The sequence below is a fragment of the Styela clava genome, chromosome 2 (genome assembly GCF_964204865.1).
Source record: "Styela clava chromosome 2, kaStyClav1.hap1.2, whole genome shotgun sequence".
In the NCBI taxonomy this organism is placed as follows: Eukaryota; Metazoa; Chordata; class Ascidiacea; order Stolidobranchia; family Styelidae; genus Styela; species Styela clava.
In genome coordinates this window covers 17,328,943-17,348,729 of record NC_135251.1, presented here as the reverse complement: position 1 = coordinate 17,348,729, position 19,787 = coordinate 17,328,943, and the positions used below count along the sequence as shown (strand labels likewise).

At 35.0% G+C, this 19,787-nt stretch overlaps 2 protein-coding genes across 2 annotated transcripts; both read left to right on the top strand.

Moving 5' to 3' along the window:
• The first annotated feature begins 4,487 nt into the window (after nt 1-4,487).
• On the top strand, nt 4,488-7,260 carry LOC120335822 (uncharacterized). The gene has a single exon (XM_078109671.1). The coding sequence runs from the start codon at nt 4,581-4,583 to the stop codon at nt 6,345-6,347; it is 1,767 nt and encodes a 588-aa protein (XP_077965797.1). The 5' UTR covers nt 4,488-4,580; the 3' UTR covers nt 6,348-7,260.
• A 20-nt stretch (nt 7,261-7,280) lies between these two features.
• Nucleotides 7,281-19,787, top strand: LOC120335821 (alpha-N-acetylglucosaminidase-like). The gene is made up of 16 exons (XM_039403428.2): nt 7,281-7,517; nt 8,015-8,109; nt 9,489-9,647; nt 9,791-9,946; nt 12,049-12,220; nt 12,598-12,686; nt 13,539-13,715; nt 13,832-13,913; nt 14,481-14,630; nt 15,370-15,536; nt 16,061-16,228; nt 16,772-16,910; nt 17,262-17,414; nt 18,053-18,168; nt 18,719-18,867; nt 19,215-19,787. Exons 1-16 carry the CDS (start codon nt 7,281-7,283, stop codon nt 19,289-19,291), a joined length of 2,286 nt encoding a protein of 761 aa, XP_039259362.2. The 3' UTR covers nt 19,292-19,787.

Below are 19,787 nucleotides of genomic sequence, written 5' to 3'. Positions count from 1 at the left end.
TGGAACATGGTTGTTCGCCATTATTGGGCCGGTGGTTCGAACAACGTTCGGTCATGGTTGTTCCGACGTAGTTGTGCTATCTGGGAAGTAGATATAATTCCGCATGATCAATTGAAATCTGGTTATTAATTTGTGAATATACCGTCAAAACTGATAACTGAATACTGAATAGCGCTATAAAACCATGGCAAGAGCTGCCGCGGTTTGTTCGTGGCAGGAGCTGCCATGAAGTGGTAAGAACTGCGCCTCAAATGGACTTGAAAATTACGGTAGCCATTTTTATATGCACTTCGGAAAAGCGGGAAAATGGGTGTAAAAACTTTAAAAAAAATAAATAACTACCATAGTTAAATATAGATAAATATAATGTTGAAAATGCAAGTAATAAGGTTTAAAATGTAGTATAGATGGAGTCGCACGCGCTTCATCACTAAATAAACTAGGCACTTCGTAAAGTGCAGAAGAAAGACAAACTCATCAGCTGTACAAACTCAAAAGCTAGAAACAAACAGTTATACAACATTCTGTGTTCATAAAAATCTATTCCAAGCCCAGTTTCAACTGCCTAAACTTTAGCGGTTTCGAGCCCTTTTATGTTTCAGTTGAAAATTCCGACACCAATTTTTGACTTTCAAAATAATTATATAATTTCTGTTTCAGATCCAAACACCCTCGAAGAAAAACTGAACTCTATCGATCCACACCTCAATGATAAACTCCGACTCCACAGCTTTCATACAATTCTATAAGTTTTTGTTTTCGATTCGAAGAATACATCGAAACCTTTGGCGTGTGGAACAATTTTATTGAAACATATTTTCGATTATTATGGTTTCCAAATGCCCATTGTTTTTCACTAACGAATCGGCGGAGAGAATGCAAGTTTGAACCCGTACTTTTGTACAACCAAATAAAATATCACGTTATTCTTATTGACGTTCTTGAACGGCTAACGCATTTGTCACGGTTAACATAACGATTGGTGGACAAGACTTTCAATAGTTCATTTGAAATCCAAGCCGCTCTAGCTTCAGAAATTTTTAAATGTGGTCAATACTAAGGTATTATTTTCCATTGTCTGCACCATTACCGAGGCTTTATGATTCGGTTGTGATGCACGCAGGGAGGACCGCATACGATGAAGTTTATCTTTAATTAGCATCAGAAGGAAATTTGTTTACAGCAAAGAAGCAATTGGACATTAAAATAGGTGACTTGCTTTTTGTTAACAAATGAGTTTGATCCTATACATGTGAGTTTGTTGCTTAGTTTGATGATTCAATTAATAATACAAACATTTCAATCTAACTTGACCTTCACTTTTCTCATTCTCATGTAGATTATAACCATAAATATATACTACTACGGTATAACAACATCGATAATTTGTTCATCCCCGAATTATTCTTGAAGTTAGGTATTAGGGGCATCATGAGAAATTTGGCCTGGGTACACGTTATCGGTTGACTACGATCGTTTAACGTCCGAGACTCTAGGCCTCTAAAGGCAGGGGTCGGCAAACTGCGGCCCGAAAACTAATTTTTTGCGGCCCTCGAACGCCCCGACTTTAAATGAATGATACAAAAAATGGATTATAAATTTATCGTTGTCTCCACGTGGATTTGTGCGGTAACGAATGAAGCTGTACGTCGCTTTTCTGTAGCGTCAGTTTTGAGTTGTATGTCGTTGGTTGTAATTTTAAAATATAAAAATGGGAATATTTTTTTTGTGGGATAGGATATGCCAAGTCAGCGTCGCAGTTATTGAGAAATTCAATAATAAACGTCATTACAGAACGTGTCACTGGAAATAGGAATTTGGCCCCGAGACTCCAGGTTGCGCCACTGCGACAGTGCGAAACGTGTAATGTGCACGTCACATATTGCTGTGAGCAGCTTTATAGGATATGTATTACGCTCACAATAAATTTCGTACTCGCTCGTCAGGCCCGCGAGTACATAGAGTTTGCCGACCACTGGTCTAAGGCAAGAAAAACAAGATCGAGTTCGCTGCATATCATGAATTCCAAAGAATGGGTTCCATAAATCATATCACTTGACACACCAGTGGATTGAAATAATGTTAGTTGGGCGAAACCCCAATGAAACATTCCAGAGATTTGAAGAACCACTATGTGTTATGATTATATATTTGTTATCATAAAATATGCCATTTGAAATAAAATGTGGAGAAACAATTTGGATCTCTTGAACTGAACACTAGTGAATACACACATTCCATAGGAATAAATTATACCTGTGTATTTGAATATATTTGAACAACATAAATATTATAGGCCTACTACAAACGCTCGGGTATGAAAATGAACTTGCGGAACCCCTAACCGGCTGCTGTGGAACATGGACGGTATCGGTCAACGACTAACATACCATATCGGTGGAACCCAAGAAAATCAGCGATGTTGACGCCAAATTAAGGAAACAAGCAGGTGATTAAAATAATAGCACTAATAACATATCGAACATTCAAACATTTGCTATACAAAACATTATTTGTTGACATGTCATAACGCTTTGCACGATGTGCCACCACAGAGAATAGAGGGTCAACACTATTGAGTTATATACACCTCAATGGTCAACACCGAGCTTTCAAGTCGAGGCTTCAAAGGTCGGAGGTAAAAGATCAACAAAAATAAATTTAATTTTTACATTTAAAAAAAAATTAATAATATGTGATATCAAATTTCTGCGAAAATGCTCTGCGGCAGCGTACGATATGTTGGACGTAGTACCTATACCGGTATGAGGTATATGTGTCAAATAAATTGCATATAACCAGAGCCATTGTTCTGGTATAACAGTGTATAACTGATTTTGCAGTATCCCAACTCCTTTTGCTGTCTGACAAAGCGAATCTGGGAATCGTTTCCTAATTTGCGGTAAGTTAACATACTGCAGTACTGTGTCGTTCTGTGTGTTAGCAGATCAGGGTTCAAGTTCAATAAGAGCTGAAAATTCTAGGAGCTCATAGGCCTATAGATAGCAATATTGTACCGATATCGAGAGATAAATCATATCCTATAAAAACTGGTTGAAAACCATTAGATTAACTCAATCCAAAATGTAATTGATTTATGGCAGGGACGAAATTTATATATGATAGGAAAAATTATCATTGTGAAAACATTAATGTTGTCCGAAGTCAGAAAGTGCTGAAGTGTGGCACGTAGCCAATTACGAAGTAATGCCAGAAAACTTCATTCAAAAATTGAGAAGCTCTTCAGGCCAAATGGATTTTCAAAATAATCTACTCAAGCACGAAAACAAGCCATGGAGTAAAAGAGCCAATAATTATTGTAATATTTTGTCCAATAATAATCTGAAATGTTTGTATTTAACACTCAGGTTTGATAAAGTAACAACCATACTAACTTTTTATACTGCAATAATAGGGTCTAGTATAGTTTAGTACCACAAGTACTTCCAGTGCTGCAGTGGGTGTAGCATGACGAATTTTGCATATGTTATTCCTAATCCCCACCTGACTATGCCATCCAAAAAATACGTCACTAGGACGTCACCATCACGTGATATGGCTTGCCAAAGTATAATTACAATCGCCCGAAATGGCATCTGCGCCGCCGATAATGAACTCGCTAACGCCGATGATCTCTCTCCTATGGTGATTGTTGTGACGAAAAAACGAGAGAACTGGCTTGCTCGATTTCGGGTGATCGTCTGCGCGTTTGGGTCGACCAACCTCATACTTTGGTGGGTCTTATTACGCCACTGTGACGTCCAAATGACGTAATTTTTTGGTGACATAGTCAGGTGGGGGTTAGGATTAACATAATTATGCAAAAATTGTTGAGCCAGGCCAACTAGAAATGCATGTGGTACTAAACTATACCAGACCCCAATAATCAACGCGTTCAAGGATATTAAATTGGAGAGAACTCATCCCATAAATATTAGTGAGGTCAAAGATGAAATTTTATGGTGCAACCCCTTTTTACCAGATAAACTTTTCAATTTTCATCGAAATGGATCCAAGCAAAGTTCCTTTCCATGGCTGATATTGTAGATAATGCGATGCATAGTTTAACTAATAGAATATATTCTATTAATCAAATCAGTAATAACCAAAGAAAACTATTTTATCTTAAGAAATGTTCCAACGAAATCCAGCAGGTTTGGGGCAGTCTGCCTATAAGCTGGAAGGAAATCTGGGCGGAAGGAAATCTAGTAGAAAATAGACTTGGAATTGATAGATAGCGAAAACTAAAGCAATTGCTACACGTCATGATATATACATTACACAAAAATTCAATTTAAATTGTCCAATCAATTGGTCAAATATTTGGCAAAATGAAATTCCTAATAAGCATAAAATTTTACATAATGGCCTACCAACAGGTGATAAGCTAAAATGCTGGTTTGACGATGAGAATGGTCAATGAAAGTCGAATATTTTATGCAATCACCTATGTAAAATTGCATATATCAGTATACGGATGTTTTGTAAGTGTTTGCTGCTTTCACAGACTTCAGGACTTACATTTATTCATGTATTAGAATATGCCCATATTGTAATATGTCAATGACTTCAAATTCGTCATGAAGGAGATTGAAAAACTATCCCTGTTGGATCACATTACAGTGAAAGCAACTGAGCTGAAAAATTTGAATTATCAAAGCTTGTGCAGTATTGTTCATAATCATAAACAGCGTCGCAAATTATGGAAAAAAGAAAAGAGACGAAGAAAAAGATTTCTTGCATATTTAAACAGAAAAATATGTGAAAAAACGTCTTCAAATGAATTGGAAGAAATTGAAGATATTCCTAGCAGTAATGATATGCCAGATGGTCCACTGACAAATCATTCAATTATTTGTCATCTGCGGCAGGGTGTTTCAGACAATATACCAGATCCAAATAAGCTAAAGGGAATATTACTCAATACCACATCACAGCCTCTGATACAGAATACCGATTCCATAGTAGAAAATATTGGCGTATTATCAGAAGGAGTGAAAACTCCCAAAGTATGTGACATAAAAATTACGGTTTCAATGCAATTGTCCGAATCGAACACTTCTCGGGAGGAAGAGCAATGTTCTGATAATGTTTCAAACGTATCGGAACAACCTGAGAAAATAGTTAATGGAAAAGAATTGGAACGGCCGGAAAATGAAAAGAATGAAATTAATGATCTTTTATCTCTTTTAGATGATGAGGTAGAAAAATGGCAGAATCCCATGGCTCCTGATGATGTTAAAGCACCAGCCATAATAGAACCTGAAAAGTCGTTGTTGGAAGAGATAAAACCAATAGATGACAATCGTCCTATTTGTAATTTCTTTTTAAAAGTTGGTGTATGCCGCTTTGGAGATAGATGCAGCCGTAAGCATCCTGATATTGACATCTCCGACACATTACTGTTCCCAAATATGTTTCAAACTTTCGCTTTTGATATGGAAGAAAGAAACCGAGTTCGACATGATGCAGGTGACATCATGCTTGAATATTCTGAACAAGATTTGCAGGAAGAATTTATTGATTTTTACGAAGATATCAAACCCGAATGTGATCAAGTTGGTAAAGTATTGCAATTGCTTGTTTGTAGCAATCGAAGTAAGCATATTTGTGGTAATGTTTACGTGCAATATGAAAATGAAAACATTGCAAAAAACTGTTTTGATAAAATGTTTGGAAGATTTTATAATGGAAAACAAATATTCTGTAGATTTGTGTCAATTTTATCATGGTCAAGTGCCATATGTGGAATTCATCAGAGAAGGGGTTCATGTCAACGTGGGGGGCAATGCAACTTCTTACATGTGTTCAAAATTGGTGAAAAAAAATTTTCACATAGAAATAGGCTTTCAAAGTATAATAACAATCACAATCGTACTTATATACCGTATGGTAAGAGCAGGAAACGAAGTCATTCTCATGATAAAGGAACAAGGAGACATTTTTACAGTAGAAGTCGATCTCGGTCATATTCTTCTGAATCAGACAAGGAAGCAAAGCGTAGAAAAAGAAAATATTCCAAGGATTCTAATGATGATAGATATCCTTCAACCAAACATCATCATCGGCAACGTGAATCATCACCAGTGAGGAAAGATTATAAAAAGCGTTCATCTTCAAGACGGAGAGATTATCATAATAGAAACACAAGGTCACCTGATAAAAATAATGTCAATGATTATAATGCAAAATCTTCTGTAATTGATATTCAAAACCATAACGATTCTCACAAATCACCTGATAACAAGATCAAGAAATCAAAATCAAAACATAAAAAGGCTAAAAATAAAAAGAAGAAATCAAAGAAAAAGAAAAAGAAAAAGCACAAAGACTCTGATGATGAATAAACAGAGTTACAACTGAAAAGTGCTTGGATTATGTTATCTGCCTAATCAACTTCACGACAATCAATATCCTTTACAAACAGTGTTCGTTTTTTTATCAGTTAGAAAGCATATTTTTCTATCTCCACATCCAGTTTCAAAATCACTTGGAATATTTCAATTTTGATATAATGTGTTTTGCTTTAATAAGATAAATAAAAATTTTGTCAAGAGTTATAAACCTGTAATTTTATTTGATTACCTAATTTATTTCTTCAAGTTGGACAAAAATACACTTTTCCTCTATGACTTCTAATTCACTGAAGAATATTTGATAATGGGCTTCATCACATTCAATCATATTTTAGACATTCTGCAAGTATTATGAACTTGCCTTATTTACAAATGGTGATTATTTTTCAAAGGGTATGTCGAATCCTCTGAAATAAGTCTGGAACTTGGAACACCAAAATCAATCCTGCTAATTTGTCCTGAATAAATCTACTATTTAAACACATTCCAACTAGATATTTTCATTTGAAAATTTTCTATTTTAAGCTTTTGACATCTGGTGATCAAACAAAAAAATTTAAATTTGCATTCTAAATTGAAAAAAGATTATTCGTCAAATCAATGTCCATCTTAAACATTTTGCATTGCCAAATTTAGGTTTAATCTTCAATCTCTTACAACACAAATTTCACTGTTGAACGTGAACCAATTCAAAATGTATTCAATATTTCATATTCAAAAATAGTATTTCAGGATGCATATGTGTTTTATAGTTTTGGCCATCTGAGTATAGCAAGCATTATCTTACTTGTACTCCTTAACTATATTGAACACAGATATTGGATGCAGGCGCACCCAGTCAATATAATTGTAAGTCTTTTATTATTAAATCATGATCATTTCTGTTTGTTTTTCTTCAATTTTTTAGATATGTTTTAATTGATAATGCAAACTATGTATGTTAATCTAGTGTTGATAAGTATTTTAATCAGCACCACATTTGGCAATGATGTGAAATTGCTAGATCCTCTGGTGCATCTTCATAATGTCAAGAGTTATACAACTGTTGGAGAACAAACAACTGCTGTGCAAGAATTACTGAAAAGGATTATTGGAGATAGGAGCAAAGATTTTCAAGTTGATGTCAATTTAACAACAAGTTCAGGAAATGACATTGTTATAGTGAGTATGCTTGTTACAGAGATATGTTGTTTATCTTTTTGTATATTTCTACATCCTTTTGGATGGGATTATTTTATTTTGCTCTCAATGTGAGTGACTCGGCATGGGAGCATCAGGCCAAGTGTTATGCACTTGCATTGCACCTCTGAATACCCAGCAGCAAGCTAGAATTATGTGGGGGAATGATGAAGTGGCAGAGGATTGTAGAAATCCTCGCTATTATCGGTGGTTCACCTAACCCCTGGTATGCCTCCTTTGTTTGCCAAACTGGATAAACGATATTTGACATGGACCATAGGCAGTGGTGTGCCATATGATTGAGCCTTCCTAAATTGGCCTGATTAGCTCATCTTGTACCCAACCTGAATTGATAAACTAGGAGCAATTATTATTTATCAATTGAGGAACCAAACCCTGTTTTTTTTTAATAAAGATTTATCTTGGTCATGACTCATATCCACTTACATTATTCAAATTCAATACATTTTTATTCTCAGATCACTAATCCTAGTGTTGGTAAAATTAAGATATCTGGAACAAGTGGAGTTGCTGTTGCTTTTGGATTCAACCATTATCTTAAATATTATTGCAAGTACTTAAATTTTGTCTTTAACTGCATGAAGCAATATTAAATATTTTATATTATTATTAGGGATTTCATCACCCATATGATTTAGAGGTCTTTCAGTAAAGAAGTATTGTGATTGGGTGGTCTAGTGCAGTGGTCGGCAACCACCGGGCCGCGGCCCATCGCCGGTCCGCGGAAAGGTTACGGCCGGTCCGCAGAAAGGTGACACAAAAACGGACAAGGCCGTAATAAAACCTCTACAATCTAACCACAAACCCTGCGACTAAAAACAGCTCCCAACAGCAAACCAGACAAACACGGCGCATTTGTGCAGCATGTCTGACTTCACAAACAATTGCCATGTCAGTATGTAGCAATAATGCTGGGTCAATTGTTTCACTACGCCCGTATAAACATGTATCTCATCAGTCCGTATAAGATATCTCCAACAAAATAATTCTCGCTAAGAACGTGACTACTCCACTACTGGCTCTTAGCTAACAGGTCATGCCTAGCCAGTGCTAATTCTATACTTCAGATCCGGATAATCATAAACATACCGTAAATTAATACCCAGACCAGAGTCAGAAGGTTTACAGGCATTGTTACCTTTCCCGAAATCTTAATAATTTGAGGCCTGGTTTTCAATATTGATAACTACAAAAACGAAATATCGAAATAGGCTAGATGTAAGAACACGTTACGTGTGTCAATGTCGACAATATCTCGAATATGGGAACAGTTAATTGCCAGCAAACAAATACAGATATTGCATTAAATAGCATCACTTTCGTGCTTTAGTATATTGTCAACATAAATTTCCTAATGCGTATAATTTATTTCATGGGCTTAGTCCGTTCAACGACTAACATACCGGTCAGGCTTTACCGGTCCGTCACTTGAAAACGGTTGCCGACCACTGGTCTAGTGGTTAAAGCCTTATAATAGGGTAAAATATTCCATGCCTACCACCTCACCCAGGGTGTAATAAATCAGGTAGGCAGTGCCAAACGAGAAGGATCCTGGACTGCTGTCCTTCCAAAAGTACGGTCTTTACTTATCAGTGGCTGCTTGTACGGAGCCTTGTATAAAGTGAAAGGTGCATGAATACATTGTATATAAAAAAGCAGAGTTAAGAGTTGGGCGGTTATTCATTGATATTGTAGTCTGAGTCATAGGTAAAATTTTTACCGAATAAGGTTTAAAGGTTTACGGTAGTTTAATGCCTATGAGTTCGATGTAAAAATTGAGTGTAAATTTTCTTCAACCCCACAGTAATTTGGGGGGTAATTATAATCTGTGACATTGACTCTGATTCTGCTATAATTGCAACAATTTTTTTAGCCAACATAAAGTCCCCGTTTCTTCAACAAACTTTGGTTATCTCTTATTTTATCTTTCAGCAAGTCAATAACATGGGCCGAAGATAATTTATTTGATCTTCCTGATCCACTGCCATCTTTAAAATCAGGAAAATTGGAGTTAAATGCTGGAGTAAAATATAGATATTATCAGAATGTATGCACCGTCAGTTACTCTTCTGTATGGTGGAATTGGACAAGGTTTGAAATATATTTTTTTTTAATTTCACATCAAGCTTCCTGAAGATAATATTCTTGTTGTATGTCAAATGTATGGATGGATGTCTCAGTTGCGGGATATGATATTATTATAACTTCCTTTTTGTTCAATTTTGTGGCTATAGATGGGAGAGAGAAATAGATTGGATGGCTTTAAACGGCGTGAATCTTCCTTTGGCATTTACTGGACAAGAAGCAATATGGAGACGAGTTTATAAACAATTTGGTTGCACGGATCAAGATCTGGCAAACCATTTTGCTGGTCCTGCTTTCCTTGCATGGTAAGTTGCAACATGAAAGATGGTAGACTATTGCATTTGCAAGAGTACTATTTAATTATATATATATGCCCGTTCTTGACTGTGTAAACCCATTTTGAAATGAACCTATTTCTGTCTATAGCATGTAACTCATTTGTGCTTCTATATCAGTAATCTTTCGACTATATTAGTGGCTTTATATTGTAAACAAACAGCGTATATTATTAACCTGTTTTAGACGCCCAATCGAGCCCAATTTTGAATACCCATTTTTATTAATGTCATACGACCTCCAAAATTTACCCAATATACAATAATTATATACCATTGGAAAGGTATTTTAGAGTACTATACGCTAGATGTCACTGGAGGACCGTAAACTAAAACACCTCTTTCAAGAGGTCTCTCGTAACGTCAAAAAATAACAAAAATATTTACACTCTCTCATTCTATCAGCTGTTGGACGTCTATAGCTATTGTAAAGCTGAAATGTGACTATACAGTTGACTGCACATTGGATTTCTCTTTCATATGATACTAAACGCTTTTCCATAGCGCGCGTCGTTCAATCGTTTTGGAAATTTTCCGTTTGAGAAGTCACCACATCGATAGATCGATCGGTTGTTTAATAAAACATTTATTATGAATCATAAAAGCTTATAATCGTCAGACAAGGAGAATTTGCGAGATAAAACGCCTAACTTTTTTTTCGGTGAGGCAGCTGCGATCAAACGACTCGATATTTTTATAACTTCCTGACGTTGTGAGATGTCCACTCTCTTATGTAGCATATAAAATGACCTTCAAAATAAGACCTTATCAAACTAGCTTTTGTTATTGGTTAGCGCGCAACGCCAAGGTTTATGGAATCATTTTCTTGTTGTGCGACGTTTTTATATCGCAGCGGGAAGTACACGTGTGATATGTAAGCGAAATTTTATCACTTCTAAATGTCATATAAGGTTCATTCTCATATCGTTGTGTGGGGAATAAGATTTCCTTTCAAGCAAGACCATAACAAACATTCCAGACCTCATGGTATACACACAGCATTGCAAAACGTCTGAAACGTCGCGCATGCGTCAGACCGGGAGGATTAGGTTAATATGGTAAATGTAAAATATTTTTCAACTTATTCTGACACAATATACTGTTATAAGCTAGTCCAGAGATGGCGAACCTTTTTCAATGAATGGGTCAATAATTATATTTTTATCGCGGAACAGAAGAGAGTGGGTCACAGATATTTAATTTGTTTGTATCTATAAGGAACTGAAACAAATCTTATAAGCTTCTGTTGGTGTTGGTGTAGTTTTGGGCTTTACTTATGCAGCATTTCTATCAGGGACTTTTCATGGCACCCGATTTTATGAAATTAAGAGTACGAAAACAATTAATTAATGAATTACAAAAAAAAGTCTAGGATGATGCGGTAAATTTTTTTGCGGTTGCAAAGAGTTTGGAAAGAATTCCACTCTGGTAGTGATATTTTTCGATCAGCTTTCAACCACATTAAGGCACTCTCACACTGCCCCTTTCTAATTTCTAGGTTTTTATTTCAAGTCTCAAAGATTTTGTTTTCCCAACGGCATTGTATGTGAGAAACTAATAAAATGCAAAGTACGGTAGCATCTAGTTCTCGTATAAACCCCTAAACAGTCGGCAAATGCACTTCCGAAAGAGACAAGACGTTGCGAGAAATGAACAGATCAAATGCATTGTTATGTCATAAACTATGTCAGAGCCAATAGCTGGATAACGGTACACAGCTGTGCATACATACGTCCAAGATTAGGGGTTTTAAAAATTACCATACCGGCCGAGAACGATAAATTAACAATTCAAATATCAATGACAGACGACGGTACAATATAATAGCTTAGTTATTGGTAGATTAATTTAAAGCCGGTTTTATTAATTTTTATCATTAATATGTTAGCATTTTATTTTATTCGTGCCTTGGCGCGTCACGAATAAAACGCGGTGGGTCACTTGGTGACCCACGGCTCAGTGGTTCGCCATCCCTGAGCTAGTAGTCCATGTTTCTTGATTGAAATTTTGTTTTGCCATGATGTCAAGTGTTGTTCGAGTGTTGGTCATTTTTTGTATTATGAAACTTCCAGGGGAAGGATGGGCAATGTTGATGGATGGGGAGGCCCCTTGCCAACATCTTGGATTGAGAACCAGTTGGCATTGCAGCATAAAATTCTTACAAGAATGAGATCTATTGGTATTATTCCTGTTCTACCAGGATTTGCTGGCCATATTCCTGAAGCAATCACTAAGCTGTATAAGGTAGTGTATTAAAGGCTTTTTCTGAATGCTTTGTTATTATTGATATGTCTGCAATTTAGTAATTGAACCTTTTGTCGGCATATCTAGTGCTTGTGGGTTCAATGACCTATTGCTTAAAGTGCTGGCATCGCTAAAAATCTTGGGTTTAACGTCCTGTGAAAAAATTCTGATTTGGGTTAAGCAATGCCAATTTTTTTTTATATAATATTCTATGGTAATATCTTCGTGGTAAAGAGGGAATTTTTTTGAAAAACCCAAAAAATTTCGTTATACAATGCTTTTCACGCCTTAAGCTCTGAACAAGTCTTGATTCAATTAGCAAGTTTCATCTTCACGATACAATCCGCCTGAAATTTCAATTTTTTTTATTTTACAAGGTTAATGCTACAAGACTGTCATCCTGGTCACATTTTAACTGCACATACTCATGTACTTACTTGCTGGAACCTACAGATCCTTTATTTCTGTGAGTGATTTTCTTGTATTGTCTGCTGCAATTGTAACAGTTCATATACTGGCATAATTTGTAATATTTATACCAATAAAATGAATCAAATTCTAACAAATAATAATGACGAAACATAGCAAATAGCTCCAAAACACCTAATTTCAAATAGTAACAAAGTGAGTTTCAAAACCATATATTTTTTATTAAATTCAATGTTTTCATGCTTCTACTCTGAACTCTTTTCTGTGCAACTAATGTTGTATTCTCATATGCTACTCAATATATCCTAAAAAATATTGCAGTTTCATTTTAATTAAATCGAACAACGAACAATGTTTTTTTTCGTATTGCTCGACCATTTTCAGATTGCTCGCCCACCAATCTCGACAAACTCGGTTCTCTCAATACTTGTACCGATGCGCCACCTTCATGTTCATGCCCATATATTAGATCAGGGTTGTGCAACCTGTGATACAGGAGGACCAGAAAATTTATAGTATTGGTCTTATTACATTCATTGTTCGCTTTGCACAAACTAGCTGTTAGTGCAATGTAACGCCATAGATAATAAATTGGATTCAACTACAGGCTTTGCAACGCAAAGGGATTGGAATTACTCGCACACATATCAGATTTACCTAAATTAAAAACTTGTTTCCCGGGCCGGGCCACATACCATTCAAAATTGACACTTCTCTGCGGGCCGCACAGTTTTTCCTTGTGGGCAGCATTTGGCCTGTGGACCGCAGGTTGCACACCCCTGTATTAGATCATTTGCTCTTTTGTATATAAATACAATAGTATGAATCACATAATATAAATAACATAAAAGCGAACATATTCAAATCAGATTTTTGTTAATTTTTAAAGGAAAATCGGGAAAATGTTTATTGAGGAGCAAATAAAAGAATATAATGGCACAAATCATATATATAATGCTGATATGTTTAATGAAATGACACCAAGGTCTAGTGATACAACTTATCTATCTGAAACATCTGCTGCTGTGTTCAATGCAATGAAGGCTACAGATAAAGACGCTATTTGGTAATATTTTAATTTTTTAATCTAATATTTGAAAGATTTGGTATCAAGCCGTAACTGATCAGCTTCCTTTTGAAACGAATAAAAAAATGAATAAGATTTTTCATATTCCATTTTAGGTTAATGCAAGGATGGTTATTCAGGAATACTGCATTCTGGAAACCTGACCAAGAAAAAGCACTTTTAACTGGAGTTCCTCTGGTTCGTTTTTGTATTTTCAGCATTCTAAGATTCTTTTGAGCTGTATTTCATATATGTTCATGGGATCCAGGGTAGAAACTTGGGCCAAGCATCGAGAATCCGGATTGTGGAAGTTTGAAATGTTTTTATTGCTATAAGAGTCGTTTTAGATGTAGGGAGTCAAGTATTGAAGTCATAGTAATTGGAGTTCTACAGTACTACATACTCCTAATGGTGGTAATTGAATTCAAAATTTCTGACCGAAACTGAGAAACTGAGCATTCTCAACATACAGTTAGAAGGCTTGCTTATGTTGGCAGTGGGCAAAAATTAACAATTGAAATAATACAATATCAACACTTAAACCAAAGTTTTTATTATCAAAATTTGGTTTACTCAAGAGATGGAATCGGAGTGATAACTTTGTCAACCGGAAGTCGTTTTTAAACTGCTCTCCGTGTGGTTTCCCTATTCAGCAGCATTGTTAGAAATACATCTGAGAATGGCCATGTTTTGCTAGATGGTAAAGCTTTTATAACAGTTATTATTTGCGCCAGCTATATTGTCTTGTTGGTTTTTTTTTTTCAGGGCAAAATGATTGTTCTTGACCTATTTTCTGAATCATCACCAGAATATGCACCAACACATTCATATTATGGTCAACCATTTATCTGGTGCATGCTACATAATTTTGGCGGCAATACTGGTTTTTATGGAAAGATAGATACCATAAATAAGGTAAATGAGATATTTACAGTGATTAAAAGTGGGAAAATGAAAATCCTGATTTCTTTCTAATATATACATGCTCTACTACTATGCACTATTTTATACACCACTATACTATTGACTGCTACATGTACTATTATGAGTGAGTAAGGATGTTCGAATATTTCTATCAAAATTAAATCAAATGGATGTATTCAAATATTGAAACCACTGTCCTTGTCAATAAGTCCATTCATGCGTTTGAAACAAATACCGTTACTATCTATCCGAGGGTATGGGAAATATCCGACATCGAATTGTAACTGGATAAGAGCATGTATTTTTCCATAGGATTGATCTGTTTTGTCACTTCTCTGTTCAAACCACGGCATATATCATCCTCTTGAAAATAGTTATATTTGTCAGAAAGGAAATTAAAAATGTAAAAGCTCAATTCTAGAATGCCAAACTTATTTGGAAATGCACAAAATAGCAAGCACAACATAAGATTTGCATACAACACTTATTTACGCTTTTTATTAAAAACAAGGCTCTGTACAATCAACCATTGGTATGTAAGGATATACAATTTTTGGAAGGATCAAAATTTCGGTTCTGTTCGGTATTGCCCACCCACTTTATTACGCATTCGGTGAGGTGGGGGGCATTGGATTTGAACTTGAGTATAACTGCGATGCCACCATGGTTAACTCTAACGCTTTGAATGCTAGGCCACTACGAATATTTACTGACAATCTTTGCTTCAAAGGGTCCTGCTGCAGCACTTTCTTTTATGAACTCAACTATGATAGGAACAGGTTTAACTCCAGAAGGAATAAATCAAAATTATATAATATACGATCTAATGTTGGAAGTTGGATATTTTATAATTCCAAGAAATATTACTGATTGGGTGAACCGATTTGTTGTACGAAGGTAGGCTATATTCTATTATATTTTTGAAGAAGTAGTTACAGGCTGTTTAAGTGGATTGCATCCAGGGAATACCTTGAAAATGGTATAAAAATGTCATTGTCAATTTGGACCAGATGTTGACAAATTCTGATGAATGAGCCAAATAAATAACAAGATGGGATTATATCTTATTTCTGTTCTCTTCTTCTATCCAAACATAAGTTACAATAAATTCAAACTGATTGATATTATTCGTTTACCCTAATTCAAAGTGTTGGACTTAAGAGTGGTGGCATTGCTAGTAATCCCTTGCTCAACCTTAACAAGGGTATAATTGCATCTCTGGTTCAAATCATCGTCCAGGATCGGCAATGCTGAACTGGCAGTACTGAACCAGACAGATTCCTGTTCTTTAATATATGATACCTTCTTACATATAAATGACTCTGTGTACAGAATGAAAGGCATGTAAAAGATGGTATAAAAAACTTTGCAATTATGAATATTTTTTTCGATGCTTTAATTTGACATTTCTAACTTTTTAGGTACGCTTCTGACAATTTACATCTTCAACATGCCTGGTCCCAATTGGCTGCTACCATATATAATGATACAACTCCTGGTTATCCAACAAAACGTACAATACGGGGTCCCATCGTCGACAGACCCACGACAAACTTACCAGAATTTCCGAGATGGTATGACCAGAAAAGGTATTGTGCTTTTACTTTATGCAGCTATCTTCAAAGATTATGTAATACATGATGAATTGGGTGATTGGAGAATTTTATGTTTGACATTAATTTATATTATACCGGTAAATTAATAAATTTGTTCATTAATACAAAAAAGGTAGATAACAATTACTTTTAATTGGTATTTACTCAATTGCAAGTGTCAAAAATATTTTTAAGTCTATTATTTCGAGGGTTTCAAAACGAACACAAAGGTGAAGTTTCAAAACAGACCTAATTTGAAAATATTACAAAGAAGTATGTGCTTTGTAAGCTGGTATTCGATCACAGCAGTATTCAGCAAAGTATTTCGATGAAAGTTGAAAGGAATTTTGAAATTAAAAATATACGTGTACTTATTTCCTCAAAACAGCTTGTTCCAGATTTGCCCTTTTGGTTGAAGCCCTTTTTTTTCACCAATTTTCAAGTAAATTTTATCATTTTTTTTTCATTTGGTGTCAACTATTTCTTTGGTGCCTTTATATCTTTATTAACAAAGGGATATTAAAATTATATTTTTAGTTTGCTTACAATATGGGATGAGTTCATGATGGGTTTAGAAGATGTTGCTCCTATACCAACTGTTAAATATGATGCTGTTGATATAACAAGACAAATGTTGCAATACTATCACTTCGATGCTCAATATGCTTTGATAACAGTACGTTATATACTTTGTTGTATAGGAAACAAAACCTGAAAGTACAGATAAGTTTTTAAACTTATTTCAGATGGTAACACAATAGGCTAGACATGGCTTGAAGATCTTTGAATTGAACCAAGGTAAAATGGTTTTCAATTCAGTGTAAGGAATGGACAAATCTATCAAAAGCAGAAAAATTTGGGTTTTGCCAAATCAAGTCTCTTAATATATCATATACAGAGACTTAATCAGAGCAAAGTTGTGGGCCGCTTCATGGAAATTTGTATGGTTGAAACTTGTGTCGTTTTGTAATCATGACTGATTGCTTTCAGTTCTTCTGTTGATGAACTTTTTGTAAAAAATCTGCAGGCATTCAATAATAAAGATGAAGCTGGTGTGAATCACGCGGCACATATATTGCTAGATGTTATAGACTACATGGATGAAATATTAACAACAGAGCAACATTTTCTGATGGGAAAATGGGTCGAAGATGCTCGAAATATGGGAACAAATGATGCAGTAAGTAACAATGATTATTATACTCTCTTCCTAACACATTTGATGGTATGTTTTTTATCTAATATTGTACACGGTAAGGTTGTTTCTAAAATTCTCCTATGAATGGATACACCAATGACAGAATGATGTGAAGTTGCAGCCCTGCTAAGGGCTTAATATGAATTTGTTGTGTGGAAGAAAGAAAAAGTAAATACTGGTTGACATGAGCCCATTGGTTGACACATGCTTTATATAGTAGAAACTGGTATTTTCAACCAGGGTTGTCAGAGTTTGCCATCTTGTCACTGAAGCTGCAGTCAAAATTCTGAAATCCACGATATTGGGAGACAATATTTCATACATCCAATGGTGAAAATAGTCAAAAGTTATATACAGAACAAGTATTAAGTTTATTAAGTGTTCTCACTGACTTGGTAAAAATAGCTTGCATATTCCAAAAGATTTTCCTAATAAAATTTGATTTTTTCAGAACCGAAGTCAAAATTGTTCTCAACCTATAGTCTGGCGTCATCGTAGATTCCACAGCCCTATTTCAGACCAGTTTTACTGACTGAACTATGTTTTGATAATCCATGGGGAAAATTAGCCCAAATAATGTCAATGATTTTAACTGTTCAATAATACCAGTTTTCTTACAGGAGAAAGACCTGTATGAATACAATGCAAGAAATCAGGTAACATTGTGGGGTCCAGCTGGAGAAATCCATGATTACGCAAGTAAAGAGTGGGGATCATTGATGAAATATTATTACAAGTATGTGCAAAGTTTTTATGACATTGTGTATTTTTTGTAGTTCTTTAGTAATCAGAATGTCATATTTTTTCTTTCTATCGTTTTTTTTTCTGAGCAGGGCTCTGTATAACTACTACTTATATGTAGATAACTATTGAGTAAGGAAACACTGTAATTACATCTGGGGTGAGGTTATCATCCAGAGTTGAATAATTTTCTCAGACTCAAGCTAAGGATCTCTAACCTACCATTCTGGCAGATATAGTCCATGAAAATTCATCATACTCTGATCAGGAGATTTGCTTTGGCATTGCCATGATGGTGGTGTAGTCATATATTTATCCAATTCATCATGTATTTCAGAATTCTGTCCTAAATTTGAGAATCTATTTTACAGAAAAATATAATACAAGCTAGGTTTGTTCTGTAAAATTTGCCACAATCTGTTATTTCCCTTTCAAAAAATAGAAAATTTCACAGTAACAGCATACTTCATTAACTAGCTAGTGGGTGTTGCACTACATTCTCAACTTGTATACACAGTTACACACATTGAAAATATTCGTTTCAGGCCTCGTTGGTCTTTATTTGTTGATCGTGTGAAAGAATGTGTACGAACTGGATCACATTTCAATCATGGAAAATTTTCTCAGGATGTTTTTAATCAAGTCGAACAACCTTTCACTATGGATCAAACATTGATGCCATATGATCCCATAGGTTTGTATTAAATGGTTTATATTGGAGAAAACTGGGTGCTCCAGAAGTGTATGTACCAATATGGAGGTAACTAATTTTATTCGGCTACTTTACATCAAGTTGTGTGAAGGAACTGAAACCTATAGGCAGCGGGTCTATTTATTTGGCTAACACAGACAGTCCCCGAACTCATAATAGAACTAAAATCTGAATAAAATTATTGCCTAAGTTTAATCTGGTACACACACTACGGGAGTACCGAAAATTGGACTAATTTTGATACCTGGTTGGCAGCTTGTTGTAATATTGTTTCAAATACAGATTTCTTCATATTCATAAGTTTATTGGAAGAATATCTTTATTTTCAGGTAATCCAATAGCTGTGGCACAGAAAATTTATAAGATATATCGAGGGCAAGGTTTCTTGAACAACAAACCGAAATGATATTTTGACTTGTACTTCATCACTAATTATCTTTCGAGTGCAATATTTCATTTTTTACTCATTTTTGTGCCAATCAGCTAAATACTTCCCAAGTTATGAGTAATTATTTAATCGACTTGTTCTGACTCGTGCTGTATTCCCAAGTTATAGTGTAAAAATTTGCTAATTTCTGGATACATCCAGTCTTTATACATGAACTTTTCAGTGTTGGGTGCTTGTTCATTTTCAATTTCCTTTTTGGTGCAATTTTTCATTTTTTTACTCAGCTTTGTGTCGATTAGTTAATATCTAACTAATATACTTGTTTAGATTTCTACTGTATTTTTTGTTATGTTCAAGTGAACAATTTATACTCAATTCTTGACTCTAGGAAACTCTTTTATACATATACGTTTTGTAGTGTTTGGTACTTTAACCAGAGCCATGAAGTTATCTTGACACTTTTGCTCACTTCATCCAGAAAACAATCTTGCAATAAATTCAAATCATGATGGAA

Excerpts from the sequence above, each read along its gene's own strand:
- LOC120335821 (XM_039403428.2), top strand. The coding sequence starts at position 7,281 with ATGCAAACTATGTATGTTAATCTAGTGTTGATAAGTATTTTAATCAGC. Across the intron at positions 7,518-8,014 it reads CAGGAAATGACATTGTTATA|ATCACTAATCCTAGTGTTGG; the intron begins GTGAGTATGCTT and ends TTTTATTCTCAG. Across the intron at positions 9,947-12,048 it reads GGTCCTGCTTTCCTTGCATG|GGGAAGGATGGGCAATGTTG; the intron begins GTAAGTTGCAAC and ends TGAAACTTCCAG.
- LOC120335822 (XM_078109671.1), top strand. The coding sequence starts at position 4,581 with ATGAAGGAGATTGAAAAACTATCCCTGTTGGATCACATTACAGTGAAA.